Here is a 20,430-nt window from a genome sequence, read left to right on the forward strand (position 1 = left end):
GGCACGTGGTGGGATGGTGCACGGCTGAGACTGGGGATGGATGCGTCACTGCTTTTCCAGCTCACTTCCACCCTTGCTACCCTAATCTCCATCCCAGAGGACAGGGTGGGCAAAGCGATAGGGTAAGGGGTGACACGTTGCATTCACCAGAAGTGGTGAGAGACACCAAGCAGCACCAGTTAACACCTTGCACCTTTGCCGTTTTCACACTGAAACACAGTCCCTGCAACTTCTATTCACCCTGAAAGCATCAGTATGCTGTGCTGGACACATAACATCCTCCTTCTAAATGGTTATAGAAGAGTGAAGCAGATTGTATATGTCAGTACCATTAAGCTCTGTCTCAAACTCTTTCTAGAGTATGACGGTAATTCCCTTGGACAAGCCTGTGTCTTTCCCTTCATCTACAAGAGCCGGACATTCTATACCTGCACCAATGAAGATGCTATGCAAGACAGATTCTGGTGTTCCACAACTGGGAACTATGATAAGGATAAGCAATATAGTTACTGTGCTGACACAAGTAAGCGAAAGATCTGCCCCCCAACTTCCCCACCAGAATGTTGTTAACCTGCAAAACCATGCTGCCCAGCTTTCTGTCTCCAGCTGTGGTGTATAAAATGCAAGCAGAGAACCTGTGAAGAAAGCATTCAGGTTTTCTGAGCGCCACAGTCAATTGACAGCACAAGACAGGCAGAGGCGTAACTAGGGAAAACGGCGCCTAGGGCAAGCACTGAAATTGCGCCCCCCCCCCCCCCCCGAACATTTTGCTCATGTTTTCTGTGGCCGTATATCCACTTGCCAAATGCAGATTACACTTCATGCAGCTTTCCATTCTAGTCCATGAAAGCTTATGCTGGGGGAAAAAGATGTGGTAGTATCTAAGGTACTACCAGGCTCTTTGCTGGTTTTGCTGCAACAGACTAACATAACAACCCCTCTGTAAGTCATTTAATTTTAAAAACGTTTATAGCCAAATTATGTTCAGGACAGGTAGAAATGTGTTATTGCTGAAGGATATACAGTAGAGAGGAATTCACAAAAGTTACAGGAGAAGGCAACTTTTCACAGTAATTTTGCTGCACTTCAGAGGGATGCTGCAGGGCTTAATTTATTTAGTGTTTGAGCGAATGATTCATCATGTCCTTTGAGATCCTCAAGGGCGAGGTGCTACAGAAACGTTTTTTTAAAATCTCTCTCAGTACACTAGGGTGGAGCAGGGAAACCCTGGACTCGCTCAAAGCCAAACTCTTTTTGCAAGACTCTTCTGTAGCGGACTTGAGAGAGAGCCGGACCTCGTATAGTTTTGAGGTTAGGGAGAAGTAGTGTCACCACTCCGCAGTGTAAGACGGGCATTGCCGCTGCCAAAACAGACTCACATCTCGAGAGGGACTCGAGTTATGGCGGCCTCCGCCTCTTGCTCCAAGCTTGCAGCAAGAGTGGCCCCTGCGCAGGTGGGAGGATCAATGTCCACCCAGTGAGTCCGCCCTCCCACCCGTCCGTCAGCACCTCTGGCCACTCCAGGAACCCACCTTGCCGCGTCTGCCCTGCCCAGCCCAGCCCATTCCAGAGAAGCCTCATTCTCCCCGGCCACAAAAGACGCACAAGCACTGCACTCATTCTCCTACCAGATAGACGCACGCACAAAATACAAAATAACAGGCAGACTTTACCTTCAGGCAGAAGGTCCACGGGAGAAGCCATTGGGAGAGGGGACGCGGGGAGGATGGGACAAGCCAAGACGAGCTTGAAGGAATTTGCGCGCCTGGGTCTGCAAGACTGCAAACATTTGTGTCCCTGTCATCGGGCGGCGCCGGGCGTCGGAGCAAGCACCCAGGATCGGCCCTCTGCAAATACCCAGAGGCGGCGCGGCGGGGTCAGCGTCCAGCTGCCAGCTGGACTTGGGGAGCGGAGTGGGAGGAGCTCTGGTGGCCGGGTGGTGTGGGGGATCATCAGGCCCCTCCGGGCGCCGGAGCAAGCACCCAGGATCGGCCCTCTCTGCACATGCAGGCGGCAGGGTCAGCGAGCGTCATGCGGGCTAGTTGGCTCACCTAGATGTTGAGCAGCTCGCTGTTGGCATCCGGAGCCTCCTTTGCAATGTGCAGGCAGCAAGCTGGGAGGAGGAGGGCACGCATGCGTGACGCCACACGCATGCACGACGTGGGGCGGGGAGTGACTGCTGTGTTAGCCTGTTGCCTTTCACTTCTTCTCCTTCTCTCTGGGGCATGTGACCGCGCTCGCACGCGCCCGCCCATCCGTGGACGGACTCTTTAACCTGCTGGTAGCTCCCCCCGCCCGCCTGCTGCCCCATTCCTCTCTCCCAACCAGTGCGTTTGTGTCTGGCGGAGGGAGACGGCGCGTTGTGTCGGTCCATGGCTGGTCCATTTCCCCCCGCTTCCTGCTGCTCGCAACATGGGCATTGGGCGACCCGTAGGGAGACACGAGCTAGTCGGCGGCTGGTGCGGTTGGCTGCTTAGTCGCTTGGTCTGTGTGACGGGCAGCGGAAAATGATTTTAAAAAAATTTCTGGAAAGCAAGGGGATCGGCGGGGGCACATTTTGGCGCCCCCTACCAAGTGGCGCCCAGGGCATCTGCCCCCCCTGCCCCCCCTATCATTACGGCCCTGAAGACAGGGAAGCACTCTTGTCATAAAAGCTGTCCATCTCTTTCGCCCTCTCTTTCCCCCACCCCTTCTAGGGCTAAGTTCAAGACCGACAGGGCCGTGCATCTTCCCCTTCATCTACAAGAACAAGTCCTACTCATCTTGCACAACAGATGGGTCATCAAATGGAAAGCTCTGGTGCTCTCTCACCAAGAACTATGATGTGGATCCAAAATGGACATACTGCGACCCCTCAGGTGCCAAAAAAGAGAAAGAAAGGGCAGGGGGAAAGTACTAGGAAGTTGGTGTAGGCATTGATCCTGAGGGATCCTGATCACTGGGTGGTGGGGGCAAACGTGTGCATGGCTACTGGTCTGTATTGGTACAGAGCCTATCTATGTGCATTCACAGATTTCAGTGGTTCTTAAACTGTAGGGTTGAATTCTGGGGAAATTGTGACCCCGGGAGGGTACAGAGTTCCAGGTGTGGTCGTTTGGCACAGAGACACACCATATGACTACGACAAATATTTATATACCACTTTTCAACAAAGGTTCACAAAGCAGTTTATAAAGATATAAATAAATAAATATAATAGCTCCCAAAGGGCTCACAATCTAAAAAAGAAACGTAAGAGAGACACCACAGCAACCTCTCTCTCTCTCGCCTCCTGGGTAGCCCCTGGTTTTAAGTGGGAGGCTGAGATGCCCTTTTCTTGTCCTCCTTAATACCCGTCTTCCTTAACCCTATTAGTGTCCCAATGCAGAGATGCAAATGCTCAGTAATGGGTTGCAAATTGTATTTATTTATTTTTTTATTTTATTTTTTTTAATTTAATTTAATTTTATTTTATTTTATTTTATTTTATTAGCATATTCATATACCACCCAAAACATGTCTCTGGGTGCTTTACAGCAAAATGCTTTGCATTCCCCTGCTTAAATTACAGCTGTCCGTGGATTTAAGGCACCCAGGAGAAAGCACCCATTCCGAAGGAGGGCTGAGTGTTTCTCAAACGCTTCCCAAAAAAGGCCCCCTTTATCTCCTGAGCCCCCTAGATGCACATGATCATAGGATTTGCACCCTGCTTTGTACTGATCTGGGATATGGTCCTTAAAGGTGTCTAGTATACATAAGTCCTGTTCTTTCTGTTGGCATAATACAGTTGGACCTGGGCCCCAGACCTTTTTCCTCCAACTACACCATTTCCAAGTCCTATTCCTAATGTATTTTCTTTTCATTTCCCTCCCCCCCCTCCCCTGCCAATACTTCTGTTTCCTTCTTAGAACCCCTCCCCTGCATTTTCCCTTTCATTTTCCAGGGGAAATCCTACTCTGCATGCACCAAAGAAGGCTCTGCTGATAACCAACTGTGGTGTGCCGTAACTGCTGATTATGACAAGGATAGTAAATGGAAGGCATGTGCAAGCCAAGGTAGGAGGCCTGGCAATGGCCGGAATCTCGGCAGACACTGCTGCTACCCTCATGCCAGTAAACTGGAGTATCTTCATTGTCTGTTAATGCCAGTGATTAAGGGTTGTTGCTGGCCAGTTAATGCCAATGTCTTAAGGCATGTACATATGGTGTATGTGAGATATTTTCTGCCCAAAGCAGATTCTATCTAAAATGGATGCAGGGTGGATGGACTGCCTCAACAAAAACGGTTATGCCTTTGAAAGCAGGAATTTGAGTCTGATTTTGAAGTGGAAGGCCTAAGTAAAAGACAAGTACATTCGTCCCTCACCAACCACGAGGGCTCCATTCCGGGAAAACCTCACAGTTGGTGAATTTGCATTTGGCAAGCCATTGAAATCATCGGCAATGGGGTTAGGTGAATCACAGTCACAAAAAGACTGCAAAATACAGTTGAAGATAGAAAAAAATTCCTCCAGGTCCCCACAAATTGCCATGAGTCAGTAAGAAGAGTGATGGGGAACCCCAAAAATCACCCCTGACCCCCCCAAAATCATTCTCTAGCCCCTGAAAATCACCCCTGACCCCCAGAAATCATAAACCACAAATTACCAAGAAATCTTGCCAAACCGCAGATATTCAGGTCGCGGTTGGCGAAATGTTGTGGCCCAGGTCACTCATGTTGGACCAAAACTCATGGGCCAGTGGGCCAGGCTGAGGCTTGTGTCAATGCCAGGTTGTCCATTGAGAGATTCTCTCTTGTGTGGAATCACTGAACTCTGAGTGAAATGATTAACTCCTAAAATTGTCTGGACGTTGCTCTCAGGTAATGGCTTTGGAAAAGCTGGAGGCTAATCCTATTCTTCCTCTGACAGAGTGTTTACCATGTTGATGTCACTTCTATTGTTTTGCCTTAGTCAAATGCATTGATTAACTAGTCTCCAACACTAGGTAGATGTACACAAGAAGTGATTTAATTGGGATTATGTTGCGACCAGCATGGCCAAAGTTAGTGGGCTGGACCCAGAATTTTGTTCATAACGCAGACCCATTTCCAATAGCAATGTTCAGCTCAGAGAGGCACTGATGCAACGTCTCACTCAACTCTGAATGAACTGATCAGTACATGGCATGCAGGCCTCATGACTTGCTTTTGTGACAAATGGTAATTGCTTTGTGAAGGTAGGGGTAATCCAGCATTTCCTGTGGAAGATGTTTCACAATGTTTGTGCAGCTTGCAATCTAGAAACACAGTGGCCAGGCTTGTTTTCCTGTCTCACATATATTCAAATTTTATCACTCTGGAATGCCTTTACAGATGCATGTTAGGTAGGTTTACACCAGGGGTGCAAAATTCAAATGCCCCGGTGGGCCAAAACCGACCATGATTTGGCGTGTGGGGGACAAGGTCAAAATTAAAACAAGCAAAAAATTTAAATAATTAATCAATATCTAATAGTTTAATAATGTTCAATAATTTACATTATTTATAGCTAGGGGAGGGTGGGCCGGTGCCCCCCCCCGCCGTTAGCCCCCATCCCCTTGCCCCACCGGTTGCAGAATTGTAAACTGGCCCTGGCACGCTGGCTGGAGGACAGGGTGGCAGGATTGGTGGCGAAGCACTGCGGGGCTGTCAGATGCGTCACTGCTTTTCCAGCACACTGCCACCACTCACCGGGCTCCCGAACCCCTCTGCTGCTGTTGGGACCGGGAGACTGATGGACTGAGGGCACGCATCAACTCCCCTTAATACATGTCGTACCTTCACCCGCTCACCAACAGGAGATGAGACCCAGATCCTGTTTACCCCGGACTGAACTAATATCCTGAACTGATCGAAAAATGTCAGGAAACAGGATCTAGAGGATAGCAGCGATTTACACTTTTGAGATTCATGACAGATCAAAAGGACCAGCTTGTATAAAAGAGGCCATCTCAGACATGGCAAATCAGCAACTTTGCCTAGCCAGCAGACCATTGCTCAAGAGCGATCCTCAGAGCAGGGGCGGAGCCACCATTGGGCCAACGGGTTAAAAGAACCAATGCTGCTGACCAATCAGGGGCTGCAAGAGCGGCCCCGACACGCCCCCCGAGTCTGACGTCAGTCGCGGGGAGGCTAGTTTAGCTTCCGAGCGGGGGCCGCGCAGCCATTTCGGGAGCTAAACAAAGGCTGGCGCTGTGTTCGCAGCGCCAACCAGGAGCGGCTCTTCCCTGCGAAAGCAGCGCCAGCCTTTGTTTAACTGCCAAAGGGGCTGAGTGGCCCCTCCGGCAGTTAAAGGGCAACTGATTGAGTCTGAGGCCGAACAGAGCCTCAAGGTTCCGTTCGGCCAGACCACGCCCCCCCGTCTGACATCAGATGCGGGGGCATGACTAGCTGGCTCCACCAGTGCCTCAGAGTTAGCTCCTCAGGCCGCACGGCTAAACCAGGAATTCTATCCATGGATAGGGACTGTCTGACACTTCTGCTGCGTAGTGAGAAGTCAAGACTACCCAACCATGGCGCTTTCTCTCTCTCTCTGTGCCTTGCTTTGAGCATCTACCATTAACTTGCTTGACTGCCTGAAGCCTCATCGTTACCAAGCCTCATGCCCAAGCTGCACACACTTGCTGTTTCACACCAGATCCTGGTAAATATGCTGCTTCTACAACCCTGGTCTCCACTTCCCTTCTCCTTTTCTCCTCACTCTACTAACTCCTGATTCCCAACCTTCCCATTCCTGAGTGTCTTCCTTACCCCCTCCGCTTCCTCTTTCCATCCATCTCTGATTTGTGTTAGGTTTTAGGAAGATTTAATACTGATCTTACATGTATCCACACACATGTCATAGTTAGGAACACTTGTTGATGTTATTACTAGCTTTAATTGAGATATTACTAGTAGCTATGACTGATTGTTCTGTTTTCTGCTCAGACTGTTGCTGTTGCTCTGGTAATCTCTTATACTCAATAAAGCCCATTGGATTGAGAGTATTTGGTCTTCTTCCTACCGTTGTGCCCAGACTATACATGGCCTCCATATAAAGAACTGGTCACTTTGTGACACTGGTGAAACAAGCCTAATTTCATATGCTATCTCCAGAGCACAGCTAGTGCAAATCAGGCTTGGCTCACAACAGAGACCTGCCAGAATTTCCCACTCATGGATAACCATGGTTGGGAAGCCCGCGGTTGGCAAGGGATGAGTGTACTAATGTTGGCATATAAACATTACAAGAACACCAACCACTTCTCTGAATGCAGAACATTCAGCCTCTTTCCTTTTTGACAAACCTGGGCTAAGACCTGACCTCCTTATTGTTATGTTCCCGCATCTGCAGAGTATGAGGGGAACTCCAAAGGCCGTCCATGTGTCTTTCCCTTCATCTACAAGTGCCGGACATTCTACACCTGCACCAATGAGAATAGTGACGGTGGGAGATTCTGGTGTGCTACAACTGGGAACTATGATAAGGATGAGCAGTGGAGCTACTGTGCTGACACAAGTAAGCTAAATAACTACCTCGCAACTTCCCAACCAGAATGTTGTTAACCTGCAAAACCATGCTACCCAACTTTTTGTCTCCAGCTGTGGCGACTTGGTGTCTTAAATGCAGGCAGAAGGAACTGTGAAGAATAGCATTTAGGTTTTCTGAATGCCACAATCTGAATTCCACAGCATCAGAGGGAAGCACTCTTGTCATAAAAGCTGTCCATCTCTTTCACCCTCTCTTTCCCCCACCCCTTCTAGGGCTAAGTTCAAGACCGACAGGGCCATGCATCTTCCCCTTCATCTTCAAGGGCAAGTCCTACTCATCTTGCACAACAGATGGGTCATCAGATGAAAAACCCTGGTGCTCTCTCACCAAGAACTATGATGTGGATCCAAAATGTTCATACTGCAACCCCTCAGGTAGGAAAAAATGCTGAAGAAGATGCAGACAGATCTGGTCAGTGCTTTGAAGTGTAGACTGGAGCAGGCATAAGTACAGGGAAGGCTGAGGGAGTCCCCTACATGGGGAAACAGGAAAATACGGGTTTTTCAATATATCCAGTTTTGACCTGTTATCCAGTTCAGCAACAAAATTTTGAGGGGGTCTCTTGGGAAGGTGCCTAATGGTGGGCCCCTTTCTACCTGGGTGGTCTTGTTCCATATCTGGGCAATGGTTACCACCACCGCCACCATTTTCCTTCTGTGTCTTCTCAGGGAGATGACGTGGCCAATGGCTGCCTCTTGCTTCCCAGACTCGATTTTCCCCAGAGGGGCAAGGCAGGTGTCAGTAGTGCCCCCCTGTAGTGATGGGAAGGCTTTGAGGGAGGACTAGGACTGCAGAAGGACCAATCCAGAGGGCTGGATGGGAGCTTTACACACAGCTACCCAGTGGAGGGGAGGATCCTTTTGTTCTGTTAGTCCGTCTGTCCCAGGAGAGCCCTGAGGAAGCAGCAGACTGTGTTGCTGGGCATTTGGGAAGGCCGCAGCCTGTGTGTAGTAAGGACCGGTATAGCTAGATGCATTAGGAAAGTTATTTTTCTATTCTGTATTACTTGAAATCTGTGTTGCCTAAGTTAATAAAAACTCTCTCTTATAATTGTTCACACACCTCTGAAATCCTAGGACTGTTCAGCCCCATTTTGGGAGGGTTTCACCACATTAACACCCAGGAACTTTATATGTACAGTGGGTTTTCCCACATCAAAATAAAGTGGTGGTGGTGGCAGCCTATTTTGAACTCTGGAAGTCAAGGGATCAAGCCCAGTGAACTCCGCCCCCCCCTCCTCTGACTCAGATAGGAGTCATGACAACCCCTTTGGTCTCTGGAAGCTGCCTACAAGGATGCCATAATCTGATGCCAGCCCTGATCCAGATTGCAGCGTCTCCTTCCTTTTCAGACTTGTTTGCTTCTGCTCCTCTCTCCACTATTTCCCTCTCTTTCAAACCATTCCTTTGGCAACCATTCTTGAAGAGCAGCTTGACTGATCTGTTGGAGCAAGAACATTTAACACTTTGAACTCCAACCAATTTAAGCCAAAACAACAAGAACAAGAATAGTGGAAGGCAGGAGACCTGTGTTTTTTTAAACCTGGATTTGCTCCAGCCATGTGCAGAGTAGGGTTGGAGTTGCAGCTGAAGGTGCCGACGGGGCATATGGACAGAAGGCTCTGAACCTTGCAGCTGCTCTCCAGGGGCCCCCTGCAGTTTTCCAGGCCAAGCACCACAGTCTGCCTGGGAGATGAAGTATCCTGTGGGTGGGTTGCTGAAGGAAGAATGGTGGATGGACAGGATGTTCAGCAACCCCTGCCCCCATACCCTACTTCAAATTGCACACCAGCCCCTCACTTTGCATATGATTATTTACCTCTGTCAACATTGGGATGGACTGTATCCTGTTGGTATGGGGCTTTGTGTTCAGTATTTAGCAACCCTGTCTTCCATGTCCGGTTGGAAAGTGTTATATAAATATTCGGAGCATTAATTAAGGGCCCTGTGCTATTTCATTCACACGCCTTTTTAATATTGCCTAACGTGTACTTTTTACTAATAAAGATCTTGGGGTATCGAAAACCCCTAATGCATTGCATGGACGAACTATGGACTTACACTGCTAGGGGGTCCAGAAGGGCCTCCAGAAGCTCCAGCATGCCCTGCGCAAGCGCACAGGGCATGCTGCCAAGACCCCCAGAGCTTGGAGGCAGTTTTTTGCCTCCCCCGGGGTCTCCTTGTGAGTAGGCGCGGAGCCGCGCCACGGTTAATCACAATCTTCAAAACTAGGTTTGCGGAGCACTCGATCAGCAAACCTGGTTTTAGGGGAGGTGTACTAGAGCGGGTTACCCACTCTAGAACCACCGGGCAGCCGAGACCGGTGGTTCTCACGATTACAGAAAATCGGGCTAGTGGAGCCTAGCCCGATTTGCTGCAATTGTGAAAATAGCCCCTGAATTTGATGTGTGGGCTTTATGACATGGTGCTGAAAGCTGATTTGACAGTGTCAGACAGCCGTGTTGTGATGGGTCACATATTTTCAGCTTGTGGAGGCAATTCTGCATCTGAACTTACAGGGCAGCTCCAGAAGAAGATACACATGTAAATGATGAAGTACATGTAAATGATGAAAGCTTGCTTCATAGTAACCAATAGAAAAGTCCTTCCCTTTTGCTAGTCCTTAGGGCTTCTGGTTTCACTGATCCTGCTCATCAGATGTCATTTTGAATATTCATTTTTCCTCCTTTTTTCTAGATGACCAACAAAGTGAATACTGTCCATTCCAGTGATTCCAGCGGTGGCAATTTCCCAATAACCCAACCAATATTTATCTCTTCCTGGCTTCCATTTGAAATGTATAGTTTGGTGTGATCCAGCCCCCAGCCCGTCCCCCATTTCTCTTGCTTTCAATCTGTATGTTCTCTCAGAGCACAGTCTAAGAACACAGGATATAGCCATCTTGCTGAAGCTAAGCAGTTCTGATCAGTGTCTGGATGGGACATCACCTGGGAACCTTTTGAATGCCACTTGAATCCAATGATGGAAGAACAACTAAGATGTATGTGCTCTTGATAGCTTTCTATATTCCTGTTTCCCCATCATCTCTCTTCCGCTCTTTGCTGACACTGCAAAGGCTCAGATTATATTCTGCCTTTGACCCCACTATTTACCATATGCCATTATTGCAGTAAGGAGGCATTCACTGCCAGTCATGCTGATGTAAAGGATGTTCAAGAGAACGTCTTCTTCATTATGAGCCCCACCACCCTTTGAGGTCGTGTGGAGAGGTCCGTCTCCAATTGCCGCCCATTCAGCTGGTGGCCACACAGGGACGGGCCTTCTCGGTTGCTGCCCGGAGACTGTGAAATGCGCTCCCTACTGAGATAAGATCTTCCCCATCTCTGACAATTTTTTAAAAGCCTTTGAAAACTCACCTCCTCATCCAAGCTTTGTCAGCTCTTTAAAATTTTTGGGTTTTAATCTGTGATTTATTTTTAAATTGTTAAATTGTTTTAAGTTTTTGTATATATTTTTAACTTGTTTTATGCTATTGTTAACCACCTAGAGACGAAAGTTTGGGGCAGTGTACAAATTTGATAGATAGATAAGGATGCTGCAACCGTGCATCCTTGCTCTATGTCAGCCAATGATTGTTGCTGGGACCATGGCAGGGGGCAATATTTTATTTATTTTATTTATTTTATTTGTATACTGCCCTTCCAAAATGGCTCAGGGCGGTTTAAAATTAAAACAAACCACTAAAACAGTAAAGAGCTAAAACAAATTAAAAACAATATAACAACAATTAACAATTTAAAAACATTTTAAAACAACAATTAAACAATTACAGTATTTAAAAGCCCCAAAATCAAGTTAAAATATTAAAACTGATTTTAAAACCCTGGAAAGCCAGGCCAAACAAATACGTTTTAAGGGCTCTCCTGAAGGCTAATAGAGAATTCAAATTGTGGATTTCTGCAGGGAGTGCATTCCACAGCCCCGGAGCAGCTATAGAGAAGGCCCGCCTCAGAGTCGCCACCAGACGAGCTGGTAGTAATTGAAGACGAACCTCCTCAGATGATATTAATGTGCGATGGAGATCACGCAGAGAAGGCGCTCTCTGAGGTAACTCAAGCCTAAGCCGTTCAGGGCTTTAAAGGTAATAAACAGCTCTTTGTATTTGGCCCGGAAACATATCAGCAGCCAATGCAGTTGTTTCAAAATAGACGTAATGTGGTCTCTCTGGGTTACCCCAGAGACCAATCTGGCTGCCACATTCTGAACTAACTGAAGTTTCCAGACTACGTACAAAGGAAGCCCCATGTAGAGCACATTGCAATAGTCAAGCCGGGAGGTTACCAGCTGGTGCACCACTGTTTTGAGGTCATCCTCTTCAAGGAATGGGCGCAGCTGTCGAATCAGCTAATAGAAAGCACTCCTGGCCATGGCCTCCACCTGAGAAACCAGGGTGAGGCCTGGGTCCAGGAGTACTCCCAAGCTGTGCACCTGCTCCTTCTGGGGGAGTGTAACCCCATCCAGCACAAGAATATCTAACTCACCCCTCAGATTCTGAGCCCCCACAATGAGCACCTCCGTCTTGCTTGGATTCAGCTTCAATTTGTCTCCCTCATCCAGCCCATTACTGCCTATAGGCAGGCATTTAGAGAATGAGTGCCATTTCCTGAAGAAGGGAGGGAAAAGTAGATTTGGGTGTCATCAGCATACTGATTACACCCAGCACCAAATCTCCTGATGACCTCACCCAGAGTTTTCTTGTAGATATTGAAAAGCATTGGTGACAGAATAGAGCCCTGAGGGACTCTATATAACAGCTCCTGATTTGAGGAGCGACTGTCACCAAGCTCCACCATCTGGGAGCTACCCGAGAGATAGGAACAGAACCACTGCAGAGCAGTGCCCCCTATTCCCAACTCCCCCAGGCGACCCAGAGGAATACCATGGTCGATAGTATTGAACGCCGCCGAGAGATCCAAGAGGACCAACAGAGTCACACTCCCTCTGTCAATTCCCCAGTAAAGGTCATCCATCAAGCCGACCAAGGCTGTCGCAACTCCATAACCCGTTCTAAAGCCAGTTTGAAATGGGTCTAGATAATCAGTTTCCTCCAAAATTGCCTGGAGCTGGTTAGCCACCACCCTCTCGATTACCTTGCCCAGCCAGGGGAGAGTGGAGATTGGCCTATAACTATCCATTGCTGAGGGGCCCAGGGAAGGCTTCTTAAGAAGAGGTGTAACTATTGCCTCCTTCAAACAGGGAGGCACCCTACCCTCCCGCAGTGCTGCATTTATGATATTAACTAGGCCATCTCCAACAATCTCTCCGCTAGATCGAATCAGCCAGGTTGGGCAAGGATCCAGAGAACAAGTGGTAGGCCGTACCGCTGCAAGCAGCTTGTCCACATAATCAGAAGTCACAGGTTTAAACTGATCCAATCTAATACTTCAAGAGGGATCGCTGGATACCTCCCTCACAGACCATGCAAAAATAGTAGAGTCCAAGTAGGCCCGAATACAGGAGATTTTATCCGCAAAGAACCCACTAAAGGCATCACAGCAGAGTATCTTCTGAGGCAGAAGGAGCAGAGATTATACTCCTCACCACCCAGGATAACTCTGCTGTACGCGAACCCGCAGACGCAATGCGCGCTGACCAAAAACGCATTTTTTGCTGCGCACACTGCCATTGCGTAGGTCTTCAAATGGGTTCTATGCTGCATCCTGTCAGATTCGAGCCGAGTTCTCCTCCACTTGCGTTCCAGTCGCCTACCAAGCTGCTTCATCCCCCTCAACTCCTCCGTGTACCAATAGGGATCTTCCTCCTCCTGATACTTATTTCCCCCTCTCTATGGCTTCTTCAGAAAAACAAATAAACTTGGCAGAGCAAATTGCAAGTTGACCGTGCCATGGATATTGTAATAACTTGACTCCTTCTTTACTTACGTTATTTGTTTTAGCTAAGCCTAGTAGTTCAATTATTGTCATTACAATATCTTTGTGAGCATGACCCCACAATGTGTGATTTCTGGATTGGAGCCTTGCCTACTACAGTGTCCTGATAAAGATTACAGTTAATTTAAATACTGGGGTGTGCTCCATGCCCTGGGGAGGGCCAGCCCCCTTTCAAAACTGATCCCTGAAACATTGCCAGCGGCTTCTTCTTCTTTCATCGTACGCTTTGCAAGGAGTGTGAGGACAGGAAGGCAGCTGATCTGAGCCTTGCAAGGAGGTCAGGGAGAAGTTCAGAGGTGGAGGACCATCCCAAAGGAGCTCTTTGCTTAGCAGCAGCTACAACAAAGAGCTGCTAAGATTGTGGCGGATAGCAGGAAACACATGAGGTGTGTTGCCTCATGAAAGGACTGCCCCATCTGGGAGGAAAGCCTAAGGATGGTGCTACCCTATGCTTTGCCAGCATGACTCTCAGGCTTCCCTCACCACCACCACCACCACATGGGGCAATAGGAGAATGCCTCCCGGGCTTCTGTAAGATTGTAGAGGCACCTTGAGCTCTGGGTTTTCTTCAGGGCAGCTGCTGGATGTGAGGCATTGCTTCTGACCTGGCAGGAGCCCTGAAATCAAGTGACAAAAACCTTTTCACACGGTGCTCCTAGGTTCAGATCCTGCACCTGCTCTGGTGCTTGCTCATTTTGTTCATTCGTTCATTCTATTTGCCTATCTAGGATGTCCAAGTGTCCTCCCTTGATCCTGATAGTCCTCTGTTTGAATGGCCCTCTGGTCTGGTGTTGGCAGGTCCTAAGCCTATTGATTTCAATATAGGTCCATGGGATAGGTCAAAGTGGGCTGTGGGAAATCAGCTATAGAATTAAAGGTAGCACTCCCAAAACATAATTATACATTTACAACAGTTGACACTGTTAATGAGAGACACCATGATGTAACACCAGGAATGGAGCTAGAAGCTCCACTCCAGAAGAGAGTTTCATCTTCTCCCAGTCAGAGGCCCAGGGTGAGAGGCTAGGGTATCCAACTGGTGCAACTTTGTGGGCTGCTACTGCCGCTCCACCTGTTGGACTGCTGTTGCTGCTCCTGTGGCTGTTGTGAGTGGAAAGTGGTTGCAGGACCGGGCCCCAGGGCAGGGAGGAGCCATTAACAGCAGTTGGCTGGCTCTGCTGGCCCTATAGACACGCTGCTTGTGGTGGCGGGTCTGCCACCAGCAGGGGGGCACCAAGGGTGTTGCCCCTTTGGAGAGCCACCTCAGGGGGACCGAGGGCAAGGGCCATTCCCCCTAGTTCAGGACCTTGGGATTTATGGGTGGCATTGAATGGTTTGTGGGGTATTTTGTTTTTAATCTAAAACTGTTTAATTCTGTTTTATATCGATTATATTATATTTTCTTATAGTGCGGAGAGGAAACTGTGTCTGGGCAGGGAAGGAGGGGAGGAAATGTTTTTGGGGGCACCCATCTCTGTAATGTTGGGCAGGGGCGGGGGGATATGGTGTTGGAAGGCAGAGGAGATTAATTAGGAGAAGGGGTGTTAGCATTATTAAAGCTATTGCCCGTTCTGGTCCGCCTCTCAGCCAGAAGACTTTGGGGAGTCCTGTCAACCATCCCACTTCTCTGGTGGTGGTGTTACTGTACACAAGGTCAGTCCGGAATAAAACATTGATCATCCATGACTTGTTTGTGGATGTGGGGGCGGATTTGGCGTGTATTACCAAGACCTGGGTGGATGATTTGGGTGGGCCTTGTCTCACCCAGCTTTACCCCCTCAGTTACTCAGTGCAGCACTGTTCCAGATCAATGGGGTGGGGAGAGGGTGTTGCTGGGGAAATTACCAGTTAGCATGGATGGTGGTCCTGCTGATGCCCTGGTCTCTCTATGGAATCGTGATATGACTAGGGCCATTGACATGATCACTCCCCAATGTCCTCGATGTCCTTATGGGACCTATAGAGCAACCTGGTATGCCTCAGAGCTCCGGGTAATGAAACAGGAGGGTTGACGGCTAGAGGGCAGGTGGCGCACTTCTCGACGCGAGTCTGATCGAGCATGGGTTAGAGCACATTATCGTGCCTACCATGTGGCAGTGATGGTGGCAAAAAAGAACTATTTCTCCACCATTACTGCTTCCTCAAGTAGCCATCCAGCAAAGCCTTTCCAAGTGGTGAATGGCCTAGTGACATCAGGCCGGGAAAAGGATGGTATTGCGCCCTCGGAGGTCTGCTGTGATAAATTTACGAGGCACTTTGAGGCTCAAATCACACAGCTCCACATGGGATTTGAGGACATGTCTCAAGATGGTCTGTTGCAGGTGTCCGGAGAACTGTCTGGTTCAGTTACTATGGATCAGTTTCAATTGTTGCGGTCTGAGGATGTGGAGAGCCTGCTCTTAGGGGTCCGGCCGACCACGTGTCTCCTGGATCCTTGCCCATCATGGCTGATAAGTGCTAATCAATAGACTATAGCGTGGGAGTGGTTAATGCCTCATTGCGGGAGAGGGTTGTTCCGCTGGCCCTTTAATAAGTGGTGGTGCGGCCCCTTCTTAAGAGATCCTCCCTAGACCCAGAAGTATTGAATAACTATCACCCGGTTGCTAATTTACCCTTCCTTGGCAAGGTACTGAAGAAGGTGGTGGCGACTCAGCGTCAGGCATGCTTGGAGGAAGCTGATGATTTGGATCCAGTCCAGTCCAGCTTCAGGCCTGGTCAAGGCACTGAACCGGCCTTGGTCGCCCTGGTTGATGACCCTTACCGGGAGAGGGAGAGGGGCAGTGCTACCCTGGTGGTTCTCCTTGATCTCTCAGTGGCTTTTGATACCGTTGAACATGGTATCCTTTTGGAAAGGCTTCCGGAGTTGGGGGTTGGAAGCACAGCATCTCCAGGGTCCATATCAAAGAGTTACCATGGGGGAATTTTGTTCAACCCCGCTGGGAGTTGGCCTGTGGGGTTCCTCAGGGGTCAATTTTATCCCCTATGCTTTTTAACATCCATATGAAGCGACTGGGAGAGGTCATCAGGAAGTTTGGAGTGAGGTGCCATCAGTATGCTGATAACACCCAGCAATATCTCTCTATTCCATCTCGATCAGGATAGACGGTTGAGGTGCTTGACTGTTGCCTGCAGGCAGTAATGAGCTGGATGTGGACTAAGAAATTGAAACTGCATCCAGATAAGTTGGAGGTGCTGTCTGTCAGGGGCTCTGGAGTCCATGAAGTGAGGAGATATCCTGTTCTTGAGGGGGTGATAGTACCCCGGAAGGAACAGGCGTGTAGCTTAGGGGTACTCCTGGATTTGTCTCTGTTGCTGGAGGCCCAGGTGGCAGCGGTGGCCAGGAGTGCCTATTTTCAACTTAGGCTTGTCTGCCAGCTACAGCCCTTTCTGGATAGAGATAGCCTGACCACAGTGATCCATGCTCTGGTAACCTCCAGACTGGACTATTGTAATGTGCTTTATGTGGGGCTGCCCCTGAAGACGGTTCAGAGGCTGCAACTAGTGCAGAATGTAGCAGCAAGACTTCTGATGGGCACTTCTAGCTGGATGCACATCACACCGGTCTTAAAGGAATTGCACTGGTTGCCAATTTGCCACTGAGCCCGATTCAAGGTTTTAACACTGACTGACTTATAAAGCCCTGAACAACCTGGGCCCCAAATACCTGAAGGAATGCCTTCTTCCATATAGGCCTGCCTGTCAGTTAAGATCTGTAGGAGAGGCCCTTGTGATAGTGCCACGATTGTCAGCAGTTAAAGGGGTAGGGGCATGCGAGAGGGCTTTCTCTGTGGTGGCCTCTAGGCTGCGGAATGCCCTCCCCTCCAAGGCGTGCCAAGCTCCGACATTGTGTACATTCTGGAGATGGTGAAGATGCACCTCTTTACCCTGGCCTTTGACGAGAGATGTAGTGGTTCTTCCCCTCTCAGGCACTGTATTTTTAATTGTATTTTTTTATTTTATGATGCTGAATTTTAATTATGTTTTATATTGGTTTTATTGTAACCCGCTCTGAGGCCTTTGGGTATCGGGTGGCCTAGAAAAGTAAGTAAATAAATACATAAATAAATAATAACAGATTCTGCCATTTCCAACATTTCCCAGTAATGCATATGAAAAGCTCCCAACCCCTTTTTTAAAAAGGCAAATTCTTTGCTGCACTGAATGCAATTTGCCTCCTGGGACTTTTACACACATGGCTTTTAGTTCGCATCTCCTCCGGAATGGAGGGTGCAAGTCCACAAATCAGCTGAATCTACCCCGAAGTCGCAGCGGGCTATCAGGGACCAGTTCACACATGATTCTGCTTTCCCCCGAATTACTGCCGCACTTTCTATCTTAGCCCGAATTATGTCCAGGGTTTTAAAAAAAATCCTCTATTTGCAGCAGCTTTTTCTGAAAAAAACGAAAAACAAGCTTTCTGGTATGCCTCACCGCTTCTCCTGCAATGTGTGGAGGGGCCATTGCCAGTAATTCGGCTTTTTCAAAAACTCGCACTTTTGTGGGTTTTTAAAAAAAACTTCAAGCAGCGCCGATCAGCTTCAGAAAGAGCCTGCAGCTCAGGAGGGGCTTTTCTCTGGGGATCAGAAGAGAAGGTGTGAAGCCTTGCCTGCCTGCCCCCAAACCCAGCTGTTGCTCCCTCTCCACTTTGTTTTTCTCACCTCCTGCCAAAGCAGGTCCGATCAGTTCAGCGGATCAGTTCAGCAAGATTGTCTTAATGTGTCCTAACTCCTGACACCCGCCCTATGCCGTGACTGTGGATGGGAGGGGGCTGGCAGCAGGAGTGACTATCTCCAACCAATAACAGCTGTTCCTCTCTCTCTCTCTCTCTCTCTCTCTCTCTCTCCCCACCCGCCCCTTTGCTGAACCGTTGAGCAGGTCGCTCCTTGCCAGGTTGATTTCCAAAAATATTTGAAGGCAAGGGGAGAGAGAGTCTTGCAGTTTACAAGGAACTGGATGGAGGCAGGTCGAGGGATTGTGGCAGATTGGTGAAATTCTGTGGAGGGAGTCCAGAAAAGGGGGTGGGGAATTCCTGAGTTAAACACAATCACAAATGGGAATGCAAAATGTGGGTCTTCCTATGCTTCCAACATGTACAAGATTTGCTAGTGCTAATCCAGTCTTTTGGCTCCTTTTAATTCATATATGAATCTCTGCCTTTGTCTTATTGAAGCCTGGTCACCATAGGGACATAGACACTGCAACTCAGGCAGATAGGCAGGCTTTACATATGCAGATGTTGTTGGAAGATACCTGGAAGCTGAACAATGGAGACTACAGGTTCAGTGTAACTGAGCCCTTTGTGTCTGAGCTGATTCCATGAGGCTGCATTTTTCTTCATCACAGAGAGAAAGCAATGTTTGATACTTTCAGCTTCCATGGCCTCTTAAATGATCTTGGGGTGGGGGCATGAAGTGATGAAGGCAGTCACAAAGGCAAGCTCATTATAAAAATCAGCAAAGACTTGAGTCAAACTCAACAGGTTTGGGTTAAACATTCTGGGTTTTTTGACTAGTCAATCTTGCGGAATGCTGCCGACTGTCAAACTAAAAAAAGTATTAATGAAGTAAGAGGTCTCTCGCTTCCTCCTGGGATGCAATTGTTTGGAGAAAAAACCTGGAGCAAGCTTTGGGAACTGACGTGGGGAATATCCCGCCTGTGATCAATTCAATGAGTGGAGGCCTTTACATCATTTGCTGGAAATTCAGAGAAGAACTTTATTATTGGTTTAACAATGTCGGGAACTTCCTAAAATGGAGACAACCGGAAAAGGAAGCTACAGTAGCTGATATAGTAACACTGACATCATAAGGCAAACAACTTCAGGAGAGGTAGTTTAGTCCAATCACAGAGCATAGCCTCAGTGGCCAATCAGAGAACTAGTTCACAGTTTCATTGAATACAGCAACATATTAACTGTATGCAAAAGGAAGTAACCGTGTGCAAAAGGAATAACCCAAATATAGTTATTACATTCATATTCCCACCAGCTGACATACACAGGTCAGAACCAGCCAAACCTGTTTTTCCTTCATCAGAACGCACACAGGAAAAAGATCCGCAGGGAATGCGGACAAGGATTGACCCTATGTGAAGGGCCCATCTAATCACCCGAATCTGTGAAGCAGATTAGCTCTTTGGCTACCCCACATCATGAAGACAAGCCCCTGCTAACTGGGCAAAGAGGCACCTTTTTAATGCGGTGATTCCCTTTATTTAGCAGAGGGAGAGTTACTGGCCCTACCCACCCCCAGCACAGTACCTCCAGTGACTGTTGCTGGTGTCTGTTTTATATTTCTTTTTAGATTATGAGCCCTTCGGGGACAGGGATCCATCTTATCTTATTTATTATTCTTTCTCTATGTAAACCGCTTTGGAAACTTTTTTTGTTGAAAAACGTTATATAAATATTTGTTGTTGGATAACTCCTCAGGGAGCTAGAATAAAGTTCTTGAAGATAACTGTCCTTAGCACTTAAATTTTTTCTCATATACTGAATATAATATATAAATGGGGTTGAGGTTCTTGGGTGTAAACCACTTTGAGAACTTTTATTGAAAAGTGGTAGAGTAGTAGTAATTGAGGATCTGGGGGATTCATAGCATGGGCGCCCAAAGCAGTAACCTCCCTCCCCGGATTGGGCCAGTTCCCATTGAATTCAATGGAGCAAACTCCCAGGGGGTGGTACTGAATTGATGGCTTTGACTCCCCCACTTGTGAAATTTCCTTTTCACAAACTATGGAATTTAGGTAATCAAAAAACCTGCCAGTTCCAGACCAGATTAAATTTTAGCTCATGCTCTACAAAGCCAGGAAATTGGGATCTGAGGCTGATGCCTTAACAGACGTGCCATGTGATCAGTAATGATGTTGTGCAATGTCGCAAACTGTGCTTGTTTCCAAATTGCTCTCCATGCATCCACACTTTTCCTAGGTCTTTGAGGAAAAAATCAAGATGGGGAGGATGGGGTGCCTGGTGCCAGCAAAAATACCC

General features: G+C 48.1%; 1 protein-coding gene across 1 annotated transcript in view; it reads left to right on the forward strand.

The window, feature by feature from the left end:
* Window positions 1–415: 415 nt before the first annotated feature.
* Window positions 416–20,430, forward strand: part of LOC128331300 (uncharacterized) — a 50,135-nt gene continuing 30,120 nt past the window's right edge. Inside the window, exons 1-5 of the mRNA XM_053264652.1 lie at window positions 416–523; window positions 2,697–2,858; window positions 3,888–4,034; window positions 7,331–7,495; window positions 7,741–7,902. Of these exons, the coding sequence (XP_053120627.1) occupies window positions 448–523; window positions 2,697–2,858; window positions 3,888–4,034; window positions 7,331–7,495; window positions 7,741–7,902 (712 nt within the window). The 5' untranslated portion in view covers window positions 416–447. The remainder of the gene's footprint in view (window positions 524–2,696; window positions 2,859–3,887; window positions 4,035–7,330; window positions 7,496–7,740; window positions 7,903–20,430) is intronic.

This window comes from Hemicordylus capensis, chromosome 6 (assembly GCF_027244095.1).
Source record: "Hemicordylus capensis ecotype Gifberg chromosome 6, rHemCap1.1.pri, whole genome shotgun sequence".
Taxonomy (NCBI): Eukaryota; Metazoa; Chordata; class Lepidosauria; order Squamata; family Cordylidae; genus Hemicordylus; species Hemicordylus capensis.